This window comes from Oncorhynchus mykiss, chromosome 13 (assembly GCF_057628025.1).
Source record: "Oncorhynchus mykiss isolate SJ-2025 chromosome 13, ASM5762802v1, whole genome shotgun sequence".
NCBI classification, from domain to species: domain Eukaryota; kingdom Metazoa; phylum Chordata; class Actinopteri; order Salmoniformes; family Salmonidae; genus Oncorhynchus; species Oncorhynchus mykiss.
Window position 1 is genome coordinate 68,887,557 of NC_143034.1, and position 20,368 is coordinate 68,907,924.

The 20,368-nt window shown below is 45.5% G+C and overlaps 1 protein-coding gene across 1 annotated transcript; it reads left to right on the plus strand.

Moving 5' to 3' along the window:
• The first annotated feature begins 6,298 nt into the window (after window positions 1–6,298).
• On the plus strand, window positions 6,299–7,909 carry LOC110486975 (dexamethasone-induced Ras-related protein 1). Its single transcript, XM_021558846.3, has 2 exons — window positions 6,299–6,679; window positions 6,898–7,909. The coding sequence occupies exons 1-2, from the start codon at window positions 6,421–6,423 to the stop codon at window positions 7,425–7,427; spliced, it is 789 nt and encodes a 262-aa protein (XP_021414521.3). The 5' UTR covers window positions 6,299–6,420; the 3' UTR covers window positions 7,428–7,909.
• Window positions 7,910–20,368: the final 12,459 nt, after the last annotated feature.

Below are 20,368 nucleotides of genomic sequence, written 5' to 3' on the forward strand. Positions count from 1 at the left end.
CTCTTAAATTAATTGACAGAGCTATGAATGCAAGGACTGTCCACCCATGATATAACAAAAACAGTTTTAACTATGTTTTTAGGCTATACAGCGTTTTTTTTGTTTTACATTTACTTAGTTTACAAACATTGGATTGAAACAAGCTTATATTTTGGTTTCTGATGGGGTATGACATTTGAACTAAGCTCATGAGGCATTTATCAATTATATTATTCAAGAATCAGTGGGTTGATATCATTAATTCAGAAGTCTGAAAATAAATGTAGCAACCACAGACTGCCCCTTTAATGCAAATTCTCAAGGATCTTTGCCTTATACATAAAGCCTTAGAAACACAATAACACTTAACTTTATGGATAAAATAATTTGAAATGGGGTTCACTCTCAGTTCAATTGAAAGAAACTCACTTTTCGTAAATTCCAAGATGCTTGTATCTCAATAGATGAGGTAGGTTATTTTAGGGTTGTTATACTGAAAACAACCTGTTTTGAATGAATAGGGCCTTATAACGTGTCTGGAACCCATAACTGAAATCAGTGTAGAACTGATGAAACCACAGACAAACCAAAACAAATTACATGGGAAAACAATATTATTTTCCTAGGTTACCAGAACGGTCACTGTGGTACACAAAGGTTTAACAGTACTTATTAAGGTTGACAGGAGTAGCCTACTCATTTGGGTTTAGGTGAGAACGTTCCAGCAGCTATTTGTTCCAGCAGCCTCATATAGTCTAATATCAGCATCTGGCTAAAGAACCACACCGCACCTGTCTCTGTATAGATGCTTCAGGGGATACACAGTGGTCTAATTACCGACCAATGAACAGGGCCGTAGCACCTGTCCACTCCGCCCTCGTTACACAAACCAAGAGTTGGAGCTGGTCACAGCGAGGTGAGAGGAACCTGATTGGGTTTCATCACAGAAGGCCTCAATGTGTCCTCTCAGGCTAGAGTTAGAAGTGGTCAAAATTCGTAGAGCAGACTTGGAAAGTAGTGCTGTAAAATGTAATAATTGCTGTAAAATGCTTTGTGCTGTAAAATGTAATAAGTGATGTAAAATGTTATAAGACCAATACAGTAGTTAAGTCATGGTAAATATCGTCTCTGTTGTATCTATTTATCAAGTATTGTCTTTATTGAGCAGAATTTGATTTGCAAATATCAAAATCAAACTTTATTAGTCGCATGCGCTGAATACAACAGGTGTAGTAGACCTTACAGTGAAATGCTTACTTACGAGCCCCCAACTAGCAATGCAGTTTAAAAAAATATGGACAAGAATAAGAGAAAAAAGCAACATGTAATTAAAGAGCAGCAGTAAAACAACAATAGCGAGACTATATACAGGGGGGTACCGGTACAGAGTCAATGTACAGGGGCACTGGTTAGTTGAGGTAGTATGTACATGTACGTAGAGTTATTGAAGTGACTATGCATAGATAATAACAACAGAGAGAAGCAGCAGTGAAAAGCAGGGGGGGGGGGGGCAATGCAAATAGTCTGGGTAGCCATTTGATTAGATGTTCAGGAGTCTTATGGCTTGGGGGTAGAAGCTGTTTTAGAAGCCTCTTGGACCTAGACTTGGCGCTCCGGTACTGCTTGCTATGCGGTAGCAGAGAGAACAGTCTATGACTGGGGAGGCTGGAGTCTTTGGCAATTTTTAGGGCTTTCCTCTGACACCGCCTGGTATAGAGGTCCTGGATGGCAGGAAGCTTGGCGCCAGCGATGTACTGGGCCGTTCGCACTACCCTCTGTAGTGCCTTGCGGTCGGAGGCAGAGCAGTTGCCATATCAGGCAGTGATGCAGCCAGTCAGGATGCGCTCGATGGTGCAGCTGGAGAACCTTTTGAGGATCCAAGGACCCATGCCACATTTTTTCAGTCTCCTGAGGGGGGGAATAGGTTTTGTCGTGCCCTCTTTACGACTATCTTGGTGTGCTTGGACCATGTTAGTTTGTTGGTGATGTGGACACCAAGGAACTTGAAGCTCTCAACCTGCTCCACTGCAGCTCGGTCCTCTTTTTCCTGTAGTCCACAATCATCTCCTTTGTCTAAATCATGTTGAGGGAGAGGTTGTTTTCCTGGCACCACACGACCAGGTCTCTGACTTCCACCCTATAGGCTGTCTCGTCATTGTCGGTGATCAGGCTTACCACTGTTGTGTCATCGGCAAATGTAATGATGGTGTTGGAGTCGTGCCTGGCCGTGCAGTCATGAGTGAACAAGGAGTACAGGAGGAGACTGAGCACGTACCCCTGAGGGGTCCCTGTGTTGATCAGCGAGGCGGATGTGTTGTTACCTAACTTTACCACCTGGGGGCGGCCCGTCAAGAAATCCAGGATCCAGTTGCAGAGGGAGGTGTTTAGTCCCAGGTTCCTTAGCATATTGATGAGCATTGAGGGCACTATGGTGTTGAATGCTGAGCTGTAGTCAATGAATCACTGGACAGCTCTCGGCTGTGCTTCCCTTTGTAGTCTGTAATGGTTTGCAAGCCCTGCCACATCCGACGAGCGTCAGAGACGGTGTAGTACGATTTGATCTTAGTCCTGTTTTGACGATTTGCATGTTTGATGGTTCGTCGGAGGGCATAGAGGGATTTCTTATAAGCTTCCGGGTTAGAGTTCTGCTCCTTGAAAGCGGCAGCTCTAGCCTTTAGCTCAGTGTGGATGCTGCCTGTAATCCATGGCTTCTGGTTGGGGTATGTACGTACGGTCACTGTGGGGATGACATAATAAATGCACTTATTGCTGAAGCCAATGACTGATGTGGTGTACTCCTCAATGCCATTGGAGGAATCCCTGATCATTTTCCAGTCTGTGCAATTAAACAGTCCTGTAGCTTAGCATCTGCTTCATCGGAACACTTTTTTATCGTTCTTGTCACTGGTGCTTCCTGCTTTCATTTTTGCTTGTAAGCAGGAATCAGGAGGAAATAATTATGGTCAGATTTTCCAAATGGATTGCGAGGGAGAGCTTAGTATGTGTCTCTGTGTGTGGAGTCAAGGTGGTCCAGTGTTTTTTTTCCTCTGGTTGCACATTTAACATGCTGATAGTAATTTGGTTAAACTGATTTAAGTTTCCCTGCATTAAAGTCCCCGGGCTACTAGGAGCGCAGCTTCTGGGTGAACTTTTTCTTTCTTGCTTATGGCAGATTACAGCTCATTCAATGCTGTCTTAGTGCCAGTCTCTGACTGTGGTAGTATGTAAACAACTACAAAGACTACAGATGAAAACTCTCCCGTGGGGTTGTATACAGACAGACAGACAGACAGACAGACAGACAGACAGACAGACAGACAGACAGACAGACACACAGACACGCACACACACAGTCACACACACACACCTGGCCTGTTCACCTGGTCGGTTAGTAACTAATGTGACACACACACACAAGCAAAAGAGGAACCTCGTCTACAGTTTGGGAAGGAAGAAGGTGGGACTCTTACCATAAATCCAGGCAACCAAACCACAGTGCCGGGAACAGGGTGGCATAGTGCACTATACCATTAATCAGTAAATGCAAGTGTAATTTATAAGCCTGCTGGATACAGGGAACATTGTATAGCACAAACCTTGCTTAGAGGTGCACGAAGGGCCTTACTAAAATTACAAATCATAAATCTTTCATTGACAGCAATGCACAATCTACAGTAAATTCAGCCGACCAGTGTCCCAGTCAAGTTGAGGAGGTGACACAGAGACCAGGTGGTTGGTGTGTGAAGAGCTGAAAGTCTTCTGAGTCACCAACAACCTCCTGCTCTATCTTTAGATAAACCCTATTAGATACTTCTAGGCTGCCTCCATCTGAACACAGCAGGAGTCCATACTCATTTGATTGGGAGGACTGCTGCCCCCGGTAACATGGCCTGCTGCCCCCTGTGAGATGACCTGCTGCCCCCTGTTAGATGACCTGCTGCCCCCTGTTAGATGACCTGCTGCCTCCTGTTAGATGACCTGCTGCCCCCTGATAGATGACCTGCTGCCAAGGGTTAAATTACCTGCTGCCTCCTGTTAGATGAACTGCTGCCTCCTGTTAGATGACCTGCTGCCTCCTGTTAGATGACCTGCTGCCTCCTATTAGATGACCTGCTGCCCCCTGTTAGATGACCTGCTGCCCCCTGTTAGATGACCTGCTGCCTCCTGTTAGATGACCTGCTGCCCCCTGATAGATGACCTGCTGCCAAGGGTTAAATTACCCGCTGCCTCCTGTTAGATGACCTGCTGCCTCCTGTTAGATGACCTGCTGCCCCCTGATAGATGACCTGCTGCCAAGGGTTAAATTACCCGCTGCCTCCTGTTAGATGACCTGCTGCCTCCTGTTAGATGACCTGCTGCCCCCTGTTAGATGACCTGCTGCCAAGGGTTAAATTACCTGCTATCCCCTGTTAGATGACCTGCTGCCTCCTGTTAGATGACCTGCTGCCCCCTGTTAGATGACCTGCTGCCAAGGGTTAAATTACCTGCTGTCCCCTGTTAGATGACCTGCTGCCTCCTGTTAGATGACCTGCTGCCTCCTGTTAGATGACCTGCTGCCCCATGTTAGATGACCTGCTGCCCCCTGTTAGATGACCTGCTGCCCCCTGTTAGATGACCTGCTGCCCCCTGTTAGATGACCTGCTGCCTCCTGTTAGATGACCTGCTGCCTCCTGTTAGATGACCTGCTGCCCCATGTTAGATGACCTGCTGCCCCCTGTTAGATGACCTGCTGCCCCCTGTGAGATGACCTGCTGTCCCCTGTTAGATTACCTGCTGCCTCCTGTTAGATGGCCTACTGCCTCCTGTGAGGTGGGTGTTTCACTACCTTGACCTCTGGCCTATCGGATAGGATTAACTGCATAAAAATAGAATGAATAGAAGGGACAAATCGTTGACTTGAATGGGGACCCTGTACTATTCGTTCTATTTGATAGGCATTTAATACTATCCGATAGACTAAATCCTGATAGATACCTTTTCAAAAACTGTGCCCAGAAGATCACAGACAACTATAACCTACCCAGAGCTCAGCACTGATCACGTGTTACCTCTGTGAAAACGGTGTGAGTTCAGCTAGTTTCAGTTTCCTCAACTGCCAGAGTCTGTCTCCATGCTATCCAAGGGTTATATAAAGTGGGTGTCCATGTCACATTCATTTGGACTACTAGGCTGAGGTTTAATGCAGTTTAGGGTGCAGCAAATTATCCAAATCTGCCATCACATTGTTTGGAAAATGCAGACATGCTTTAGTGGCCTTAATTTCAGTTCATTTACCCAAGTGTGGAGAAAGACTCAAGAGTCAAAACCCTTGGAATTATTGGTGACTCGGTAGTCTGGTTGATATGATACATTTTTGTGTATTTATCATGCCCATAAGCCTCTGTGGATACACATATAAAATGTTGTATAAGGTGAAGGTCATTTTTACTTTCCACAATGATTTCCTGCTGATGATATTAAGCATATTACTATTGGGGTGCTCGCCTCAAGCTCATTGTGTTGAGTTGTATGCAACTGCTCAGAAAAAACAAAAACCCTTTCTAGGTCCAGCGCCATCTTGAGGTCTACAAACACGTGGCCGAAATCCGGGGTGCGCTCCTTCATTGCGTAGCGTGAGCTATACACCGATGGTTTTCACCGCAGTTTACAACAATCTAGATGTCTCGTGAAACAGAGTGAACGACGGTGTATGTTCATTTCTTGTTGGCAGTAAACTGTGTTGTTGACATGAAATAAGCCTATGCAAATTAACTATTGTGATTCGTAGTAACCTTTGCACACAATAATTATTATTTGCACACAATAATGCACACGGGCCATCATAATAATAATCATTACCAAAATAAAGACACTATCATCTTGAGTATTTGTCCTGTTTGAGGGGTATTGCGTTTGCAAAATACATGTTATTGTCATGGTAGATTACGCCATTTTGTGGGACCCTTGAGTCCCCACCAAAAGAGGAGATTGACCATATTATGATTTTGCATTTATATTTATGAAAACAACTTTGGACTATGGTTATTATGTTAATAGACATATGCGTATGTATGAATTGAACTCAGCAACAAAAACATTATCTATGCTTGAGTTTTTAGGTAGGCCGATATTTATATTGTTTTACACATAAATTATTTTTTATTTTTCTCTAAACAGTTTATATAATTACTGTCTGCTCATACATACGGACTAGGCAGACGGAGGCAACAACAAGAGCATAATAATAACCACAAACTTTCTCCCGTCAGACCAATGCGTAATGCATGACGCGCCTAGGAGGAGTGGTCAGCATCGCCTATATATACCCAGTCGCGCTCTTCCTCAGATTCAGCAAAGCAGCAGCGCTTACAAACAGACAAGATCCCTCTAGACTGTTAATGGTTGCATTCACTATCTCACCTTCGCACCAAAGACACACATCGGTGCTAAAAAAAAAATAACATGTCTCCTTCCGAGAACGAGTTTAACATCCCGGCCAAAAATTGCCACCGGATGGTGATTCTGGGCTCTACAAAAGTTGGCAAGACGGCCATCATCTGTCGGTTTCTGAACGAAAGAGTCGAGGACCAGTACACGCCGACCATAGAGGACTTTCATAGAAAATTATACTGCATTCGGGGAGATGCGTACCAGTTGGACATTCTGGACACCTCTGGAAACCATCCCTTCCCCGCTATGAGGAGACTCTCTATCCTTACTGGTAAGCTTAACTCTGAACTCTGAACAAAACAAATAATATGAATGAAAGCTACACTGGAATTTATAGCTACATCGAAATGATATGTATGGGATGTTTTAATAAATAATGCATGCAGTAATGCTATATGCAACACTTTTATTGTACACATTTAGCCTAGGCCTATGTAATGATGGACCTTTTCAGCTGTGATATTAATGTGTTTCCCCTTGCTCTTTCAGGTGACGTTTTCATCCTGGTGTTCAGTCTGGATAACAGAGACTCCTTCCAAGAGGTCCAGCGCCTGAAGCGTCAAATTTACGAAACCAAGTCCTGCCTGAAAAACAAAACCAAAGAGAATGTGGATGTCCCGATCGTTATCTGCGGGAACAAGTGTGACCGGGAGTTTAACCGGGAGGTTCAGAATGAGGAGATTGAGCAGCTGGTGGCTGGTGATGAACAGTGTGCCTACTATGAGATCTCTGCAAAACGGAACACTAATATCGACCAGATGTTTCAGACTCTTTTTACCATGGCTAAGCTGCCCAACGAGATGAGCCCGGACTCTCACCGCAAAGTGTCCTTACAGTACTGCGAAGTACTGCAAAACAGCAGAAGAAAATCTTTCAGAAATAAGAAATACAAAGACGGCGAGGCATACGGGATTGTGGAGCCGTTCGCGCGCCGACCAAGCGTACACAGCGATTTGAGGTACATAAAAGAGAAAGCTATCGGCGGCGGACAGAGCAAACAGAGTTGCACCATCAGCTAAGCAATTTACTGACAATGTGCAGGATAATTGTAACGAAATACAACGATAGGGATGATACCCGCCAGGCTTCTCGCCAGTGTGCGGAGTTCAGGATAACAGCACCCCAGGGCGCAGTGACAGAAACGGGTGTGTATCCCAAACCATGCCAGGACTCGCCGATAAGGTGCATGACATGGTCAGTCCGTCAGAAATTTCCCTGTGGAGTCAGGACTCTCAAAAGGGATGTAGCTTTAGAGAACCTACAGTGAGGTAGCCTATTCTTGTCAACTACATGCTGTAAAATCTGCCTACTGAATGGAGAATGGAGCCTTTACCAATGGGGTGACTCTTGTTTACATTTAGCATTTTATTATGTTTTACATGGAAATGAACTTGAACACTTGCATTCTGAACAAATCTATGAATGTATATTTATTATTCTGTCATCGTTTACTTTTCACAAAGAAAGAAACATGAAGAGAAAATAAAACCATTTGACAACTATATTACCATGTCTGTCATCCTTTTTATTGTGCTTGTATATTAACATTGATGGTAAATAAGGATATTCTCAGGTCTTCTCAGTGAAATTACATTTTTTAAGTATTGCCTAAAATACATTTTTGAAGTACACTAAGTGTACAAAACATTAAGAACACCTTCCTAATATTTAGTTGCACCCCCTGTCCTTTCAAAGGCACTTAAATATTTTGTCTTGCCCATTCACCCTCTGAATGGCACACATACACAATCCATGTCTCAAGGCTGAAAAATCCTTCTTTAACCTGTCTCCTCCCCTTCAGCTACACTGATTGAAGTGGATTTAACAGGTGACAATATGGCCCAAATGTTCACTTAATTTTACTCTGTGCAGCTGGAGTTGTACAACGATTCTGAGAAAAATATTGAACAATTTATCTTGGGTTAAAAATAGATGACTGAGAAGAGCAGTTGATGATAGTTCTCTAGAGTACTAATTTGTGAATAAATTAGCATTTCATTTGTATGGATGATGGCATCAGAGGAGAAAATCAGTGTGAAAGTGAGATGTCTGGGTGACATGCTCACATCCAGACAGTCTCTTCTTGAGACATTACTTTGATAAACCTCCCCATCTACAGTGCATGTAATAAGCCTGCAGTCAGAAGCTACAGTATCTATGACGACAGTAGCACTCGCAATAGTTATAATTATTCTAAAAATACCACTTCATTAAGTCTGCCTAGCTAGTCTTGACACATTAATATGAGAGGTTAGTCAGATCTCCCAACTGTTTTTTTTAAACATTTTTTTATTTCACCTTTATTTATCCAGGTAGGATAGTTGAGAACACCTTTATTTAACCAGGTAGGCTAGTTGAGAGCACCTTTATTTATCCAGGTAGGATAGTTGAGAACACCTTTATTTAACCAGGTAGGCCAGTTGAGAACACCTTTATTTAACCAGGTAGGCTAGTTGAGAACACCTTTATTTAACCAGGTAGGATAGTTGAGAACAAGTTCTCATTTACAACTGCGACCTGGCCAAGATAAAGCATAGCAGTGCGACACAAACAGCAACACAGAGTTACACATGGAATAAACAAACATACAGTCAGTAACACAATAGAAAAGTATATATACAGTGTGTGCAAATGAGGTAAGATAAGGGAGGTAAAGGCAATAAATAGGCATTAGTGGCGAAATAATTTCAATTTAGCAATTAAACACTGGAGTGATAGATGTGCAGAAGATGAATGTGCAAGTAGAGATACTGGGGTGCAAAGGAGCAAAAAAAAAACAGTATGGGGATGAGGTAGTTGGATGAGATATTTACAGATGGGCTATATACAGGTGTAGTAATCTGTGAGCTGCTCTGACAGCTAACACTTAAAGCTAGTGAGGGAGATATGAGTCTCCAGCTTCAGTGATTTTTGCAATTCGTCCAGTCATTGGCAGCGGAGAACTGGAAGGAAAGGCAGCCAAACAAGGATTTGGCTTAGGGGTGACCAGTGAAATATACCTGCTGGAGCGCATGCTACGGGTGGGTGCTGCTATGGTGACCAGTGAGCTGAGATAAGGCGGGCTTTAACCAAGCAAAGACTAAGGTAAAGCTTCCAACTGTACATTGGTTATTAATACAAATAAAGTTATTGGGTCAATGATGAATATTCATCAACCCGTAAGGCATGACGAGGTACTCATAATGCCCTGAGGTCGTACTGAAAGCCGTCTTCCACTCGTCTCCCTCCCGGATCCGCACCAGGTTGTAAGCACTCCTGAGATCAAGTTTGGTGAAGAAGCACACCCCGTGCATTGACTCAATTGCTGTGGCAATAAGAGGTAGCGGGTAACTGTACCTCACAGTTATCTGATTAAGTGTTATGACTTCTATGAATGGTGAGTGGAGGAGTCAAGCGCAGAGAGCAGGTAATTCCGTACGTGGATCATTTATTCCAACGACAGCGGAGACATGGACATGCAAAAAACAAGGGCGCATGAAACAACCCGTCCGAAATACACAGGACTAAAACTGTCCGGAAAAATAGAGATCACACTAATACACCAACACCAAATAAACAGAGAACAAGCCCGCACAAAACCCAGCGGGCCTAGTGCCCTTAAATAGCCTACAAACAAAACTAACTCAAAACAGGTGTACCCGATTAGACCCAATTAACAGAAACAAACGGAAAGGGAATCGATGGCAGCTAATAGGCCGGCGACGACGACCGCCGAGCGCCGCCCGAACAGGAAGGATTCGTGACATTAAGACCTCGATAGTCAAAACACGGGCGCAGACCTCCCTCCTTCTTCTTCACAAAAAATAAACTTGAGGAGGCAGGGGATGTGGAGGACCGAATGTACCCCTGACGCAGGGATTTGGACACATATGTTTCCATATGTCTCTGCCTGTGACAGAGGATACACGTGACTCCTGGGAAGTGCAGCATCTACCAGGAGATTTATTGCACAATCCCCCCGTCGATGGGGTGGTAATTGAGTCGCCTTATTTTTGGAGAAGGCGAGAGCCAAATCGGCATATTCAGGGGGAATGCGCACGGTGGACACCTGGTCTGGACTTTCCACCGTAGTAGCACCTACGTAAACCTCCCAGAGCACTCTCGTAACCACCCTGTGAGAGCCCTCCGTATCCACGAAACAGTGGGGTCATGACAAGCTAACCAGGGTAGGCCTAGCACCATAGGAAATGCAGGAGAGTCAATGAGAAAGAGACTGATTCTCTCGGTGTGACCCCCGCATCACCATGCCCAGAGGAGCGGTGTCCTCCCTTATCAACTCTGACCCTAATGGTCGACTATCTAAGGTGTGAACTGGGAAGGGCGTAGCCACAGGAACAATGGTGATCCCTAAACTATGGGCAAATGATCTGTCAATAAAATTCCCAGCCACGCCTGAACCGACGAGCGCCTTATGCTGGGAATGAGGGGAAAACTCAGGAAAAGTGAAGAACAAAAACATGTTTGCAACAGAGGGCTCTGGGTTGGAATGGTGCCTTCTCACCTGGGGTGACGCCAGAGTGCCCTGTCTGCTGCCTCGACCCCCAGAAGAACCAACCCGGCACCGACCGGCAGTGTGACCTCTGTGGCCACAGATGGTGCCTGAGACGGAACCTCCTCCCGTCTTCCTGAGCGCAGCAACTCCCAACTCCATGGGCATCGGAGCGGTGGTGCTGGGGGATGGAACCAACAGACCCCGATCTGGACGTCTGCGGGTAGCCAGCAGGTTATCCAGCCAAATGGACACGTCCACCAGCTGGTCGAAGGTAAGGGTGATGTCCCTGCAGGCCAACTCTTGAGGAAATTCCTTGCGCAAACTGCAGCGATAGTGGTCGATCAGGACCCTGTCGTTCCATCCCGCTCCGGAGGCCAGGGTCCGAAAGTCCACAGTGAACTCCTGTGGACTCCTCGTCCCTTGCTGCAGGTGGAAAAGACGTTCACTCTCTGCTCTGCCCTCGGGCTGGTGGTCAAAGACTGCACAGAAACGACGGATGAACTCCTGAAAGTGGTCCAGCACCGCATCTCCTTCCACCCACACGGCGTTGGCCCACTCCAGGGCTTTCCCCGAGAGGCATGAGACGAGGGCGGACACCCTAAATTCCCATTAATCATAATGAATACTGTTAAAAGCCGGTAAATAGGGGAAAGTTAAGTCTAATAATGCAGTGTTTATAAACATGTATTATGCTTCAGACACCAAAATAGACACGTCAGGTCATTAACCAAATCAAATCAAGATGAAGACATTTCTACTTTTCATCTCCTTAGCAAGATGAGCTTTGTGCAAAAAAGGGCACAGATCATGCAGCATTGAACTTTCTGGAACTGTCCAGAAAACAACCCTAGCCCCGAGGCACTGGTTAAGATATGAGAGGAGTGGAAACTAGGTGTAAGAAATATGGGTAATATTCCATGAAAGGAAAATGTGGAGCTATGACTATATTTAGTGTACCTGTCTAGTGAATACTTTCCCATCAACACAAGTGCCTTTATGCGGGTAGTGCCTTTATGGGGTAGTGATTTTAGGCGGGTAGTGCCTCGTAGTGCCTTTAGGCGGTTAGTGCTTTTAGGCGGGTAGTACCTCGTAGAGCCTTTAGGCGGGTAGTGCTTTTAGGCGGGTAGTGACTTTAGGTGGGTAGTGCCTTTAGGCAGGTAGTGCTTTTAGGCGGGTAGTGCCTTGTAGAGCCTTTAGGTGGGTAATGCCTTGTAGAGCCTTTAGGCAGGTAGTGCTTTTAGGCGATAAGTGCCTTGTAGAGCCTTTAGGCGGGTAGTGCCTTGTGGAGCCTTTAGGCGGGTGTGCCTTTAGGTGGGTAGTGCCTTTAGGTGGGTAGTGCCTTGTAGAGCCTTTAGGCGGGTAGTGCTTTTAGGTGGGTATTGCCTTGTAGAGCCTTTAGGCGGGTAGTGCCTTTAGGTGGGTAGTGCCTTGTAGAGCTTTTAGGCGGGTAGTGCCTTTAGGTGGGTAGTGCCTTTAGGTGGGTAGTTCCTTGTAGAGCCTTTAGGCGGGTAGTGCCTTTAGGTGGGTAGTGCCTTGTAGTGCCTTTAGGCGGGTAGTGCCTTGTAGAGCCTTTAGGCGGGTAGTGCCTTGTTGAGCCTTTAGGCGGGTAGTGCCTTGTAGAGCCTTTAGGCGGGTAGTGCCTTTAGGTGGGTAGTGCCTTTAGGTGGGTAGTGCCTTGTAGAGCCTTTAGGCGGGTAGTGCCTTTAGGTGGGTAGTGCCTTGTAGAGCCTTTAGGCGGGTAGTGCCTTGTAGAGCCTTTAGGCGGGTAGTGACTTTAGGTGGGTAGTGCCTTTAGGTGGGTAGTGCCTTTAGGTGGGTAGTGCCTTTAGGTGGGTAGTGCCTTGTAGAGCCTTTAGTCGGGTAGTGCCTTGTAGAGCCTTTAGGCGGGTAGTGCCTTTAGGTGGGTAGTGCCTTTAGGTGGGTAGTGCCTTTAGGCGGGTAGTGCCTTGTAGAGCCTTTAGGTGGGTAGTGCCTTTAGGTGGGTAGTGCCTTTAGGTGGGTAGGGCCTTTAGGCGGGTAAAGTCTAGGGGTTGTTTCTGGACAAGGCCTTTGCTTCGGAGTTATCTTGCTGTTTCGTTACACACATAGAGTGGGGCTAATGTAGTCTAATAATGTTTTGAGTAAAAATGTTGGAAGGGTTTATGGTGAAGGTTAAAGTTAGTGTTGATTCTATACTGAGATTGTTGACTGAAAGCCGGCTGCTGACCAACCTCACCTGACCCTGTGTGTACAGTATAGGGAGAGATAGGAGACAGCTGCTGGGTCATGTTGATACCGTGCCTGGGGGGGACTTAAGTGGTGTTAGTTCAACTCCATACTGCATAAGATGAATCAATGCACAAGTCTTTGCTTTTAGCATTAAGTGCAACTGAGGTGAGGAGAATGAATCTAGTGCCTTCATGCAGACTCTAATATTAGCTCAGAAATTAGAATGTAGGTGTGCAGGGGCAGGGGCACAGGGGTACCAGGGGTACCAAAGGCTTAGAAGAATACGGTGTCTGAGGACAGTTAATGTTTTAAAAATAAAGGTTGATAGCATCTCGCAAAAATGACAATATTAGAGCCATAAATCATCAGTGAAGTCTATGAGTATGAATACATTTGAATTATCCCATTCTATAAACCGAGTAGTTTCAGCAGAGGAATCCCTTCCTTCAGTGGGTTTAATCAAGGTCACCCTGTAGACCAAGGGCTCTCAAACCTCTCCTCGTGAGGTGAGTTAGTTCAGGGATACAACAAAATTGTGAAACATCTGGGGCTCCATTAAGAGAGGTTTGAGAACCACTGCTGTAGCCTACTCTCAAAAAACGTAACTTCTGTCACAGTGTTTTTGTTTAGGGTGACCATTTTGTTCAAAACTCTTCCAAATGTAACAATTCCGTCCAGCTATTAATATGCACAGGAACACAACATTTCTTACAGACGGCAACCAAGTGGGGACATTGTTTGGTAGGAACACAAGTAGGAGGTGAGGGGCAGCCTTGTACACAAAGTCTTCATCCCCGGAGGAGGAAGAGGAGGGGGGAACTGTTGGATAGTAGAACGGAACAGTGGCAGGAACACACCTGAAGGTACATCCTCTACTCTCACAGGCTGCTGTGGCCACTTATACATAACCCATGACACTGCTACTTTCTATCCTCAAACAGGCTGTGGTGGCCACACATAACCCATAACACTGCTCTGCAAAGCAAAAGGTTTATTATTATGAGAGAACACAACTGGACACAACCCCCCCACACACCAACCCCCCTCAATAGCAGCAGCAGTTGTAACCATACCCACATGGATTAGTAGCAGATTCATGCAGATTAATACACCTCTTTTCCTAATAAAACAAACTGAATAATGAAATCCTCTCCATTCAGTTTTTCATTCTATGCTTATACAAGTACAGAGAATCATAACCAACCACCTGAAGGCAATGTAAACGTGATCTGGAGAACAACAGTGATGTTAACACTGAGCCAGATAAGAAATGTGTCTGGGCTGCTTTCATAAGCTCAGTGAACGTGTCATGAGTGATACCCTATTCACTACATAGAGCCCTATGGGCCCTTATCTAATGATCACGTATGAGGGGCTCTATGCAACCCCCTTAAACAATTCCCTTCGTTAAGGGGAAGTTATTCCTTAAGGTAAATCCTTAAGGCAAACACTTACGATGTTTTATGCAACCCAGCGAAGAACATTATCGCCGTACGTTCAGTAGAGCCAGAGACAGCCAGGCCTGGGAGGGATGGAGGAAAGGAGGGAGGTGTCTTCTCAACTCTGGTAAAGGTTGGGTGGATCAGTGGCTGATGCCACTTTAAATCGGCGGACGGGTTTAATGTAAAGGCTGGAATGGAATGAATGGACCGGTATCAAACACATGAAACCCTCCGTTTCTAATCGTTTGATACAGTTCCATTCATTCCATTATGGCCATGACTATGAGCCATCCTCCTCTTACCAGCCTCCACTGAGTTTGATATGGGAGAGAACAGGCAAAGGAGAACAGCTGGAGGTGTGGGTGTATGCGGGAGAGGGGTTGTGTTAACTTGAGTGAGTGTGTGTGTGTGTGTGTGTCGGGGGGGCGATATGTAAATTGTGTGTTTCACATAATATGCTTTCATTATTGTTAGCTGTTTTCCATTTTGCTCTGCTCACAGCAGACCTTAGCAACTGTACAGATGTAGGATCGTAATTTGATCACTATTTTGTTGGTGCGAAGCTTACTGCAAAGCAGGAAATGCAAACTTGTATTGTATTAGATTTTTAAAAGAGTTCTAAAGTTTGTAATTTCCACATTGAGAATGGAGTTCTAAACAAAAAATATATCAACCCCAACAAAAATCTCCATTAATTATAAACCACAACCAGCTCAAATTAAGATCCTACACATGTATGTGCAAGCAAGAAACAGACACAACTATCATCTCCTTTGCTTGCAGATGTACAAGAACCTGGTGCTCTGTCTCACCCACACCATAGCTAATCCATGTATCAAATCAGCAGTTTGCATAAGGCACAAGCATATCCTTAATATCCTTGTCATTTCTTTTTTTGGGTACTTTATAGCCCTTTTTCACCCCAATTCCGTGATATCCAATTGGTAGTTACAGTCTTGTCCCATCGCTTTAACTCCCGTATGGACTTGGGAGAGGCGAAGGTCGAGATCCATGCGACCCCCGAAATATAAAACACCGTACAGCTGGCGACCAGCGTGCAGGCGCCCGGCCGCCACAAGGAGTTGCAAGTTCAGAATGGGCCAAACCCTCCCCTAACCCGGACAACGCTGGGCCAATTGTGCGCCGCATCATGGGCTTTCCGGTCGCGGCCGGCTGACACGCAAACATTAGGCCGGCTGACACGCAAACATTAGGCCTGCTGACACGCAAACATTAGGCCTACTAGGTAATTCCATAGACTGACGATTTGTCATGGTTCCACCTGTCACCAGAGGGCAGCAGAGACTGTCCTAGAGACATTAATGACACTAAGGTGTGTCCTATTACTCATTATGATTTCCCTGTTAAAAGAGGTGTGTTTTCTGGTTTCCTTTGCAGAAGCTTGAATTGTTAGCCGTGTGCAGTTGTTTCCTGAGTGAGGTTTCGAGACGTAGTGTTTGTTGTTTTTCCAGTGTACTGTGATCCTGCGGCTACTGTTTCTCAGTAAAGTATTTATGTTTATCCTTGACCACTGATTCCTCATCTGGTCTCTTCTATGCACCTGAGTCCAACCTCACCATGTCACAGAGATGGGATCGGTGACTGTCAAGGAGTGGAGGACAGGATTATGGTTCATTTCGGAGAGGTAATGTGTATAGATGAGTGTAGGCTAGTGTGTGTGTGTGGAGAGACAGAGATGCACACATCTGGGAGCTCAGTTTTTCTAAATCGTATAGTTTCTCCTCAACATCTTTTCCTAATGTATTCTGCAGTCTATGTGAAAACAAAATAAACCAAAGCTCTATTTACTGCTGTGAGACACAGAGAAAGAGAGAAACAGTCTGGCTGAGGTAATCCAAACCTCTTTTGAAGGAAAGCAAAAAGTGTACAGCACATTAGCGTGAGTCATGGCTGGGACAGACTGTGTCTGGGCTGAGAAGGATGGACTGGCAGGGGTGAATGGGTTGTAGACGAGACAGCTCAACATCAAAAAACACAAACCATTCCCAATGGAGCTCTACACCACTAAAAAAAGACTAAATGCCAGAGCCGGGTGGCCCTATATGCTCACAACGCAAGTTGTACAGGGCCCCTCAAATTACGCAAGGGCCCCGCCTCCCCCTTGTGTGAAAAAGGATGTCAATGTTTACAACTTGCGTAGTGAGAAACAGTTCCATGAGAGTTAATTGTGGGAACAGCAATCAGGTTAACTTGTGTTCTCTCCTCTCAAAGTTTGTCAGCAAATAACAGTAACGTTATGTTGATGTGCTAGCTTGCAGTGCGTCTCTCTCTTTAGTCTATCTTGCTAACTTAGCTGGGCAGTGCATCTCTCTCTAGTCTGTCTTGCTAACTTAGCTGGGCAGTGCATCTCTTGGACTGTATCTTGTTTGCTTGTCAGCCACTTCCAGGGCTGTGTTCTGTGACCTTGTGCCTGACAAAAGTGAGAGTGAAATAAAACTATTTATTACGTTTGATAAACGCCAATGGGCAACAGTGTTTATAAACTGCACCTCGGAAAGATAACCACATCACGCTTGAACATGTGTTCATATGCACGTACACAAAATGAAACTCAAGCTTTCCAGCAGCAACCTCTGTGGGGACCAGTCCAGACAATATATGGGTGTGATGGCATTCCTCATAGGCGCACATCATTTTTAAAACAAGACCCCTTTTTCTCCCCAATTTCGTGGTATCCAATTGTTTTTTGTTAGTAGCTACCATCTTGTCTCATTGCTACAACTCCCGTATGGGCTCGGGAGAGACGAAGGTTGAAAGTCATGCATGAAAGTCTTTACACAGCGCGCATCCAACCCGGAAGCCAGCCACACCAATGTGTTGGAGGAAACACCATGCCCCTGGCAACCTTGGTTAGCGCGCACTGCGCCCGGCCCGCCACAGGAGTCGCTGGTGCGCGATGAGACAAGGACATCCCTACCTGCCAAACCCTCCCTAACACGGACGACGCTAGGCCAATTGTGCGTCGCCCCACGGACCTCCCGGTCACGGCCGGTTACGACAGAGCCTGGGCGCGAACCCAGAGTCTCTGATAGTACAGCGCCCTTGACCACTGCTCCACCCGGGAGGCCCCAAGACAATGATTATCTAGTCTCTCAGTCAAGGTTTAGTTGGCCCCCAGTCTTAATAGACTTTGAGTTAGTGCTCAGTGGTCCATTAAAACCAGGACTGGATTTCGCTTACGCTAAAGACAAGTCTAGAAGAGGTTTCTGTAAGGGAGTGTGTAACTGGCGGCAGAGTAGTCAGGCGCAGGAGAGCAAACTGGGTAATCAACGGAGCAGTTTTATTCATAAAACCACCGGTAACCAGAACAACAAACAAATGGGTACAAAACCCGTCGCGCACCAGAGAAAACGTGCACATGCACTTACAATAAACAATTCCGCACAAAGACATGGGGGGAACAGAGGGTTAAATACACAATATGTAATGAGGGAAATTGAGACCAGGTGTGTGACAAGACAAAACAAATGGAAAATGAAAAGTGGATCGACGATGGCTAGAAGACCGGCGACACCGACCGCCGAGTGCCGCCCAAACAAGGAGAGGAACCGACTTCGGCGGAAGTCGTGACAGTTTCAATTCAGGCTTATTACAGAGACAGCTGTCAAATGGGGAAAAGATTACCAGGAGCTGGCTAAATGGGGAATAGTTTACCAGGAGCTGGCTGAATGGGGAAAACATTACCAGGAGGTGGCTAAATGGGGAAAAGATTACCAGGAGCTGGCTAAATGGGGAAAGGATTACCAGGAGCTGGCTAGATGGGGAAAACATTACCAGGAGCTGGTTAAATGGGGAAAAGATTACCAGGAGCTGGCTAAATGGGGAAAAGATTACCAGGAGCTGGCTAAATGGGGAAAAGATTACCAGGAGGTGGCTAAATGGGGAATAGATTACCAGGAGGTGGCTAAATGGGAAAAGATTACCAGGAGCTGGCTAAATGGGGAAAAGATTACCAGGAGGTGGCTAAATGGGGAATAGATTACCAGGAGGTGGCTAAATGGGAAAAGATTACCAGGAGCTGGCTAAATGGGGAAAAGATTACCAGGAGGTGGCTAAATGGGGAAAGATTACCAGGAAGTGGCTAAATGGGGAAAAGATTACCAGGAGCTGGCTAAATGGGGAACAGATTACCAGGAGGTGGCTAATGGGGAAAAGATTACCAGGAGCTGGCTAAATGGGGAAAAGATTAACAGGAGCTGGCTAAATGGGGAAAAGATTAACAGGAGCTGGCTAAATGGGGAACAGATTACCAGGAGGTGGCTAAATGGGGAACAGATTATCAGGAGGTGGCTAAATGGGGAACAGATTACCAGGAGGTGGCTAAATGGGGAACAGATTATCAGGAGGTGGCTAAATGGGGAACAGATTACCAGGAGGTGGCTAAATGGGGAACAGGTTACCAGGAGGTGGCTAAATGGGGAACAGATTATCAGGAGCTGGCTAAATGGGGAACAGATTACCAGGAGGTGGCTAAATGGGGAACAGATTATCAGGAGGTGGCTAAATGGGGAACAGATTACCAGGAGGTGGCTAAATGGGGAACAGATTATCAGGAGGTGGCTAAATGGGGAACAGATTATCAGGAGGTGGCTAAATGGGGAACAGATTATCAGGAGGTGGCTAAATGGGGAACAGATTACCAGGAGCTGGCTAAATGGGGAACAGATTACCAGGAGGTGGCTAAATGGGGAACAGATTATCAGGAGGTGGCTAAATGGGGAACAGATTACCAGGAGGTGGCTAAATGGGGAACAGATTATCAGGAGGTGGCTAAATGGGGAACAGATTATCAGGAGGTGGCTAAATGGGGAAAAGATTAACAGGAGCTGGCTAAATGGGGAACAGATTATCAGGAGCTGGCTAAATGGGGAACAGATTACCAGGAGGTGGCTAAATGGGGAACAGGTTACCAGGAGGTGGCTAAATGGGGAACAGATTACCAAGAGGTGGCTTTCAAACTCCATCAAAAACAACACTATGTATTGTTTTTGCTGTAAGCTCTTTTCTACAGAAGACTACAAAATAATAAAGGAAGGTGTGAATGACTGGTCAAATATCACCGCCATTCTGAAACACCATAAAGGTAGTCCTGAACACACAAACAATAGGATTAAGTGAAGAGAACTTGATCTGCACTTAATTCGGGGACAGACTCTTGACCAGATACAAATTACAATTTTGGAGGCTGAAAGAAAGGGATGTCCTTACATGTTTAAGTATCACCCATTCTCTGGCTGAAAGAAACCTATCGTTCAGGGGTTCATCAGACAAACTCTTGCAACCAGATAATGGAAACTTCCTAAAAGAGGTTGAATTACTGGCAAAATTTGACCCCGTTATGGAAAATAATCTCCTCAAAATTAAAGATGGAGAGACACATGCTCATTAACTTGGGAAGCTCACACAGAATGAGCTGATTCAGATTGTGAGTGACAAGATTCTGGATGCAATAGTGACTCAAGTAAGAGACTCGAAGTACTTCTCCATTTTCTTGAACTGTACACCTGACATTAGTCACCAGGTTCAAATGTCCATTAGTCTTGGGAAGCGTGGCCTTAAAGGGGAAGCCAGAGATCAAGGAGCACTTCCTCGGCTTTGTGAATGTTGAGGTTACAACAGATTGACTCTGTCCACTGTCATATTAGATAAGCTGAATTAGCTGAAGATTGCAGAGGACAAGCTTATGATAATGGGGCCAACATGAAGGGCAAGCACCAAGGAGTACAAGCCAGACTGCTGAAAAAAAATCCCAGAGTCGCGTTCGTCCCATGTGGAACACATACTCTAAACCTCGTCA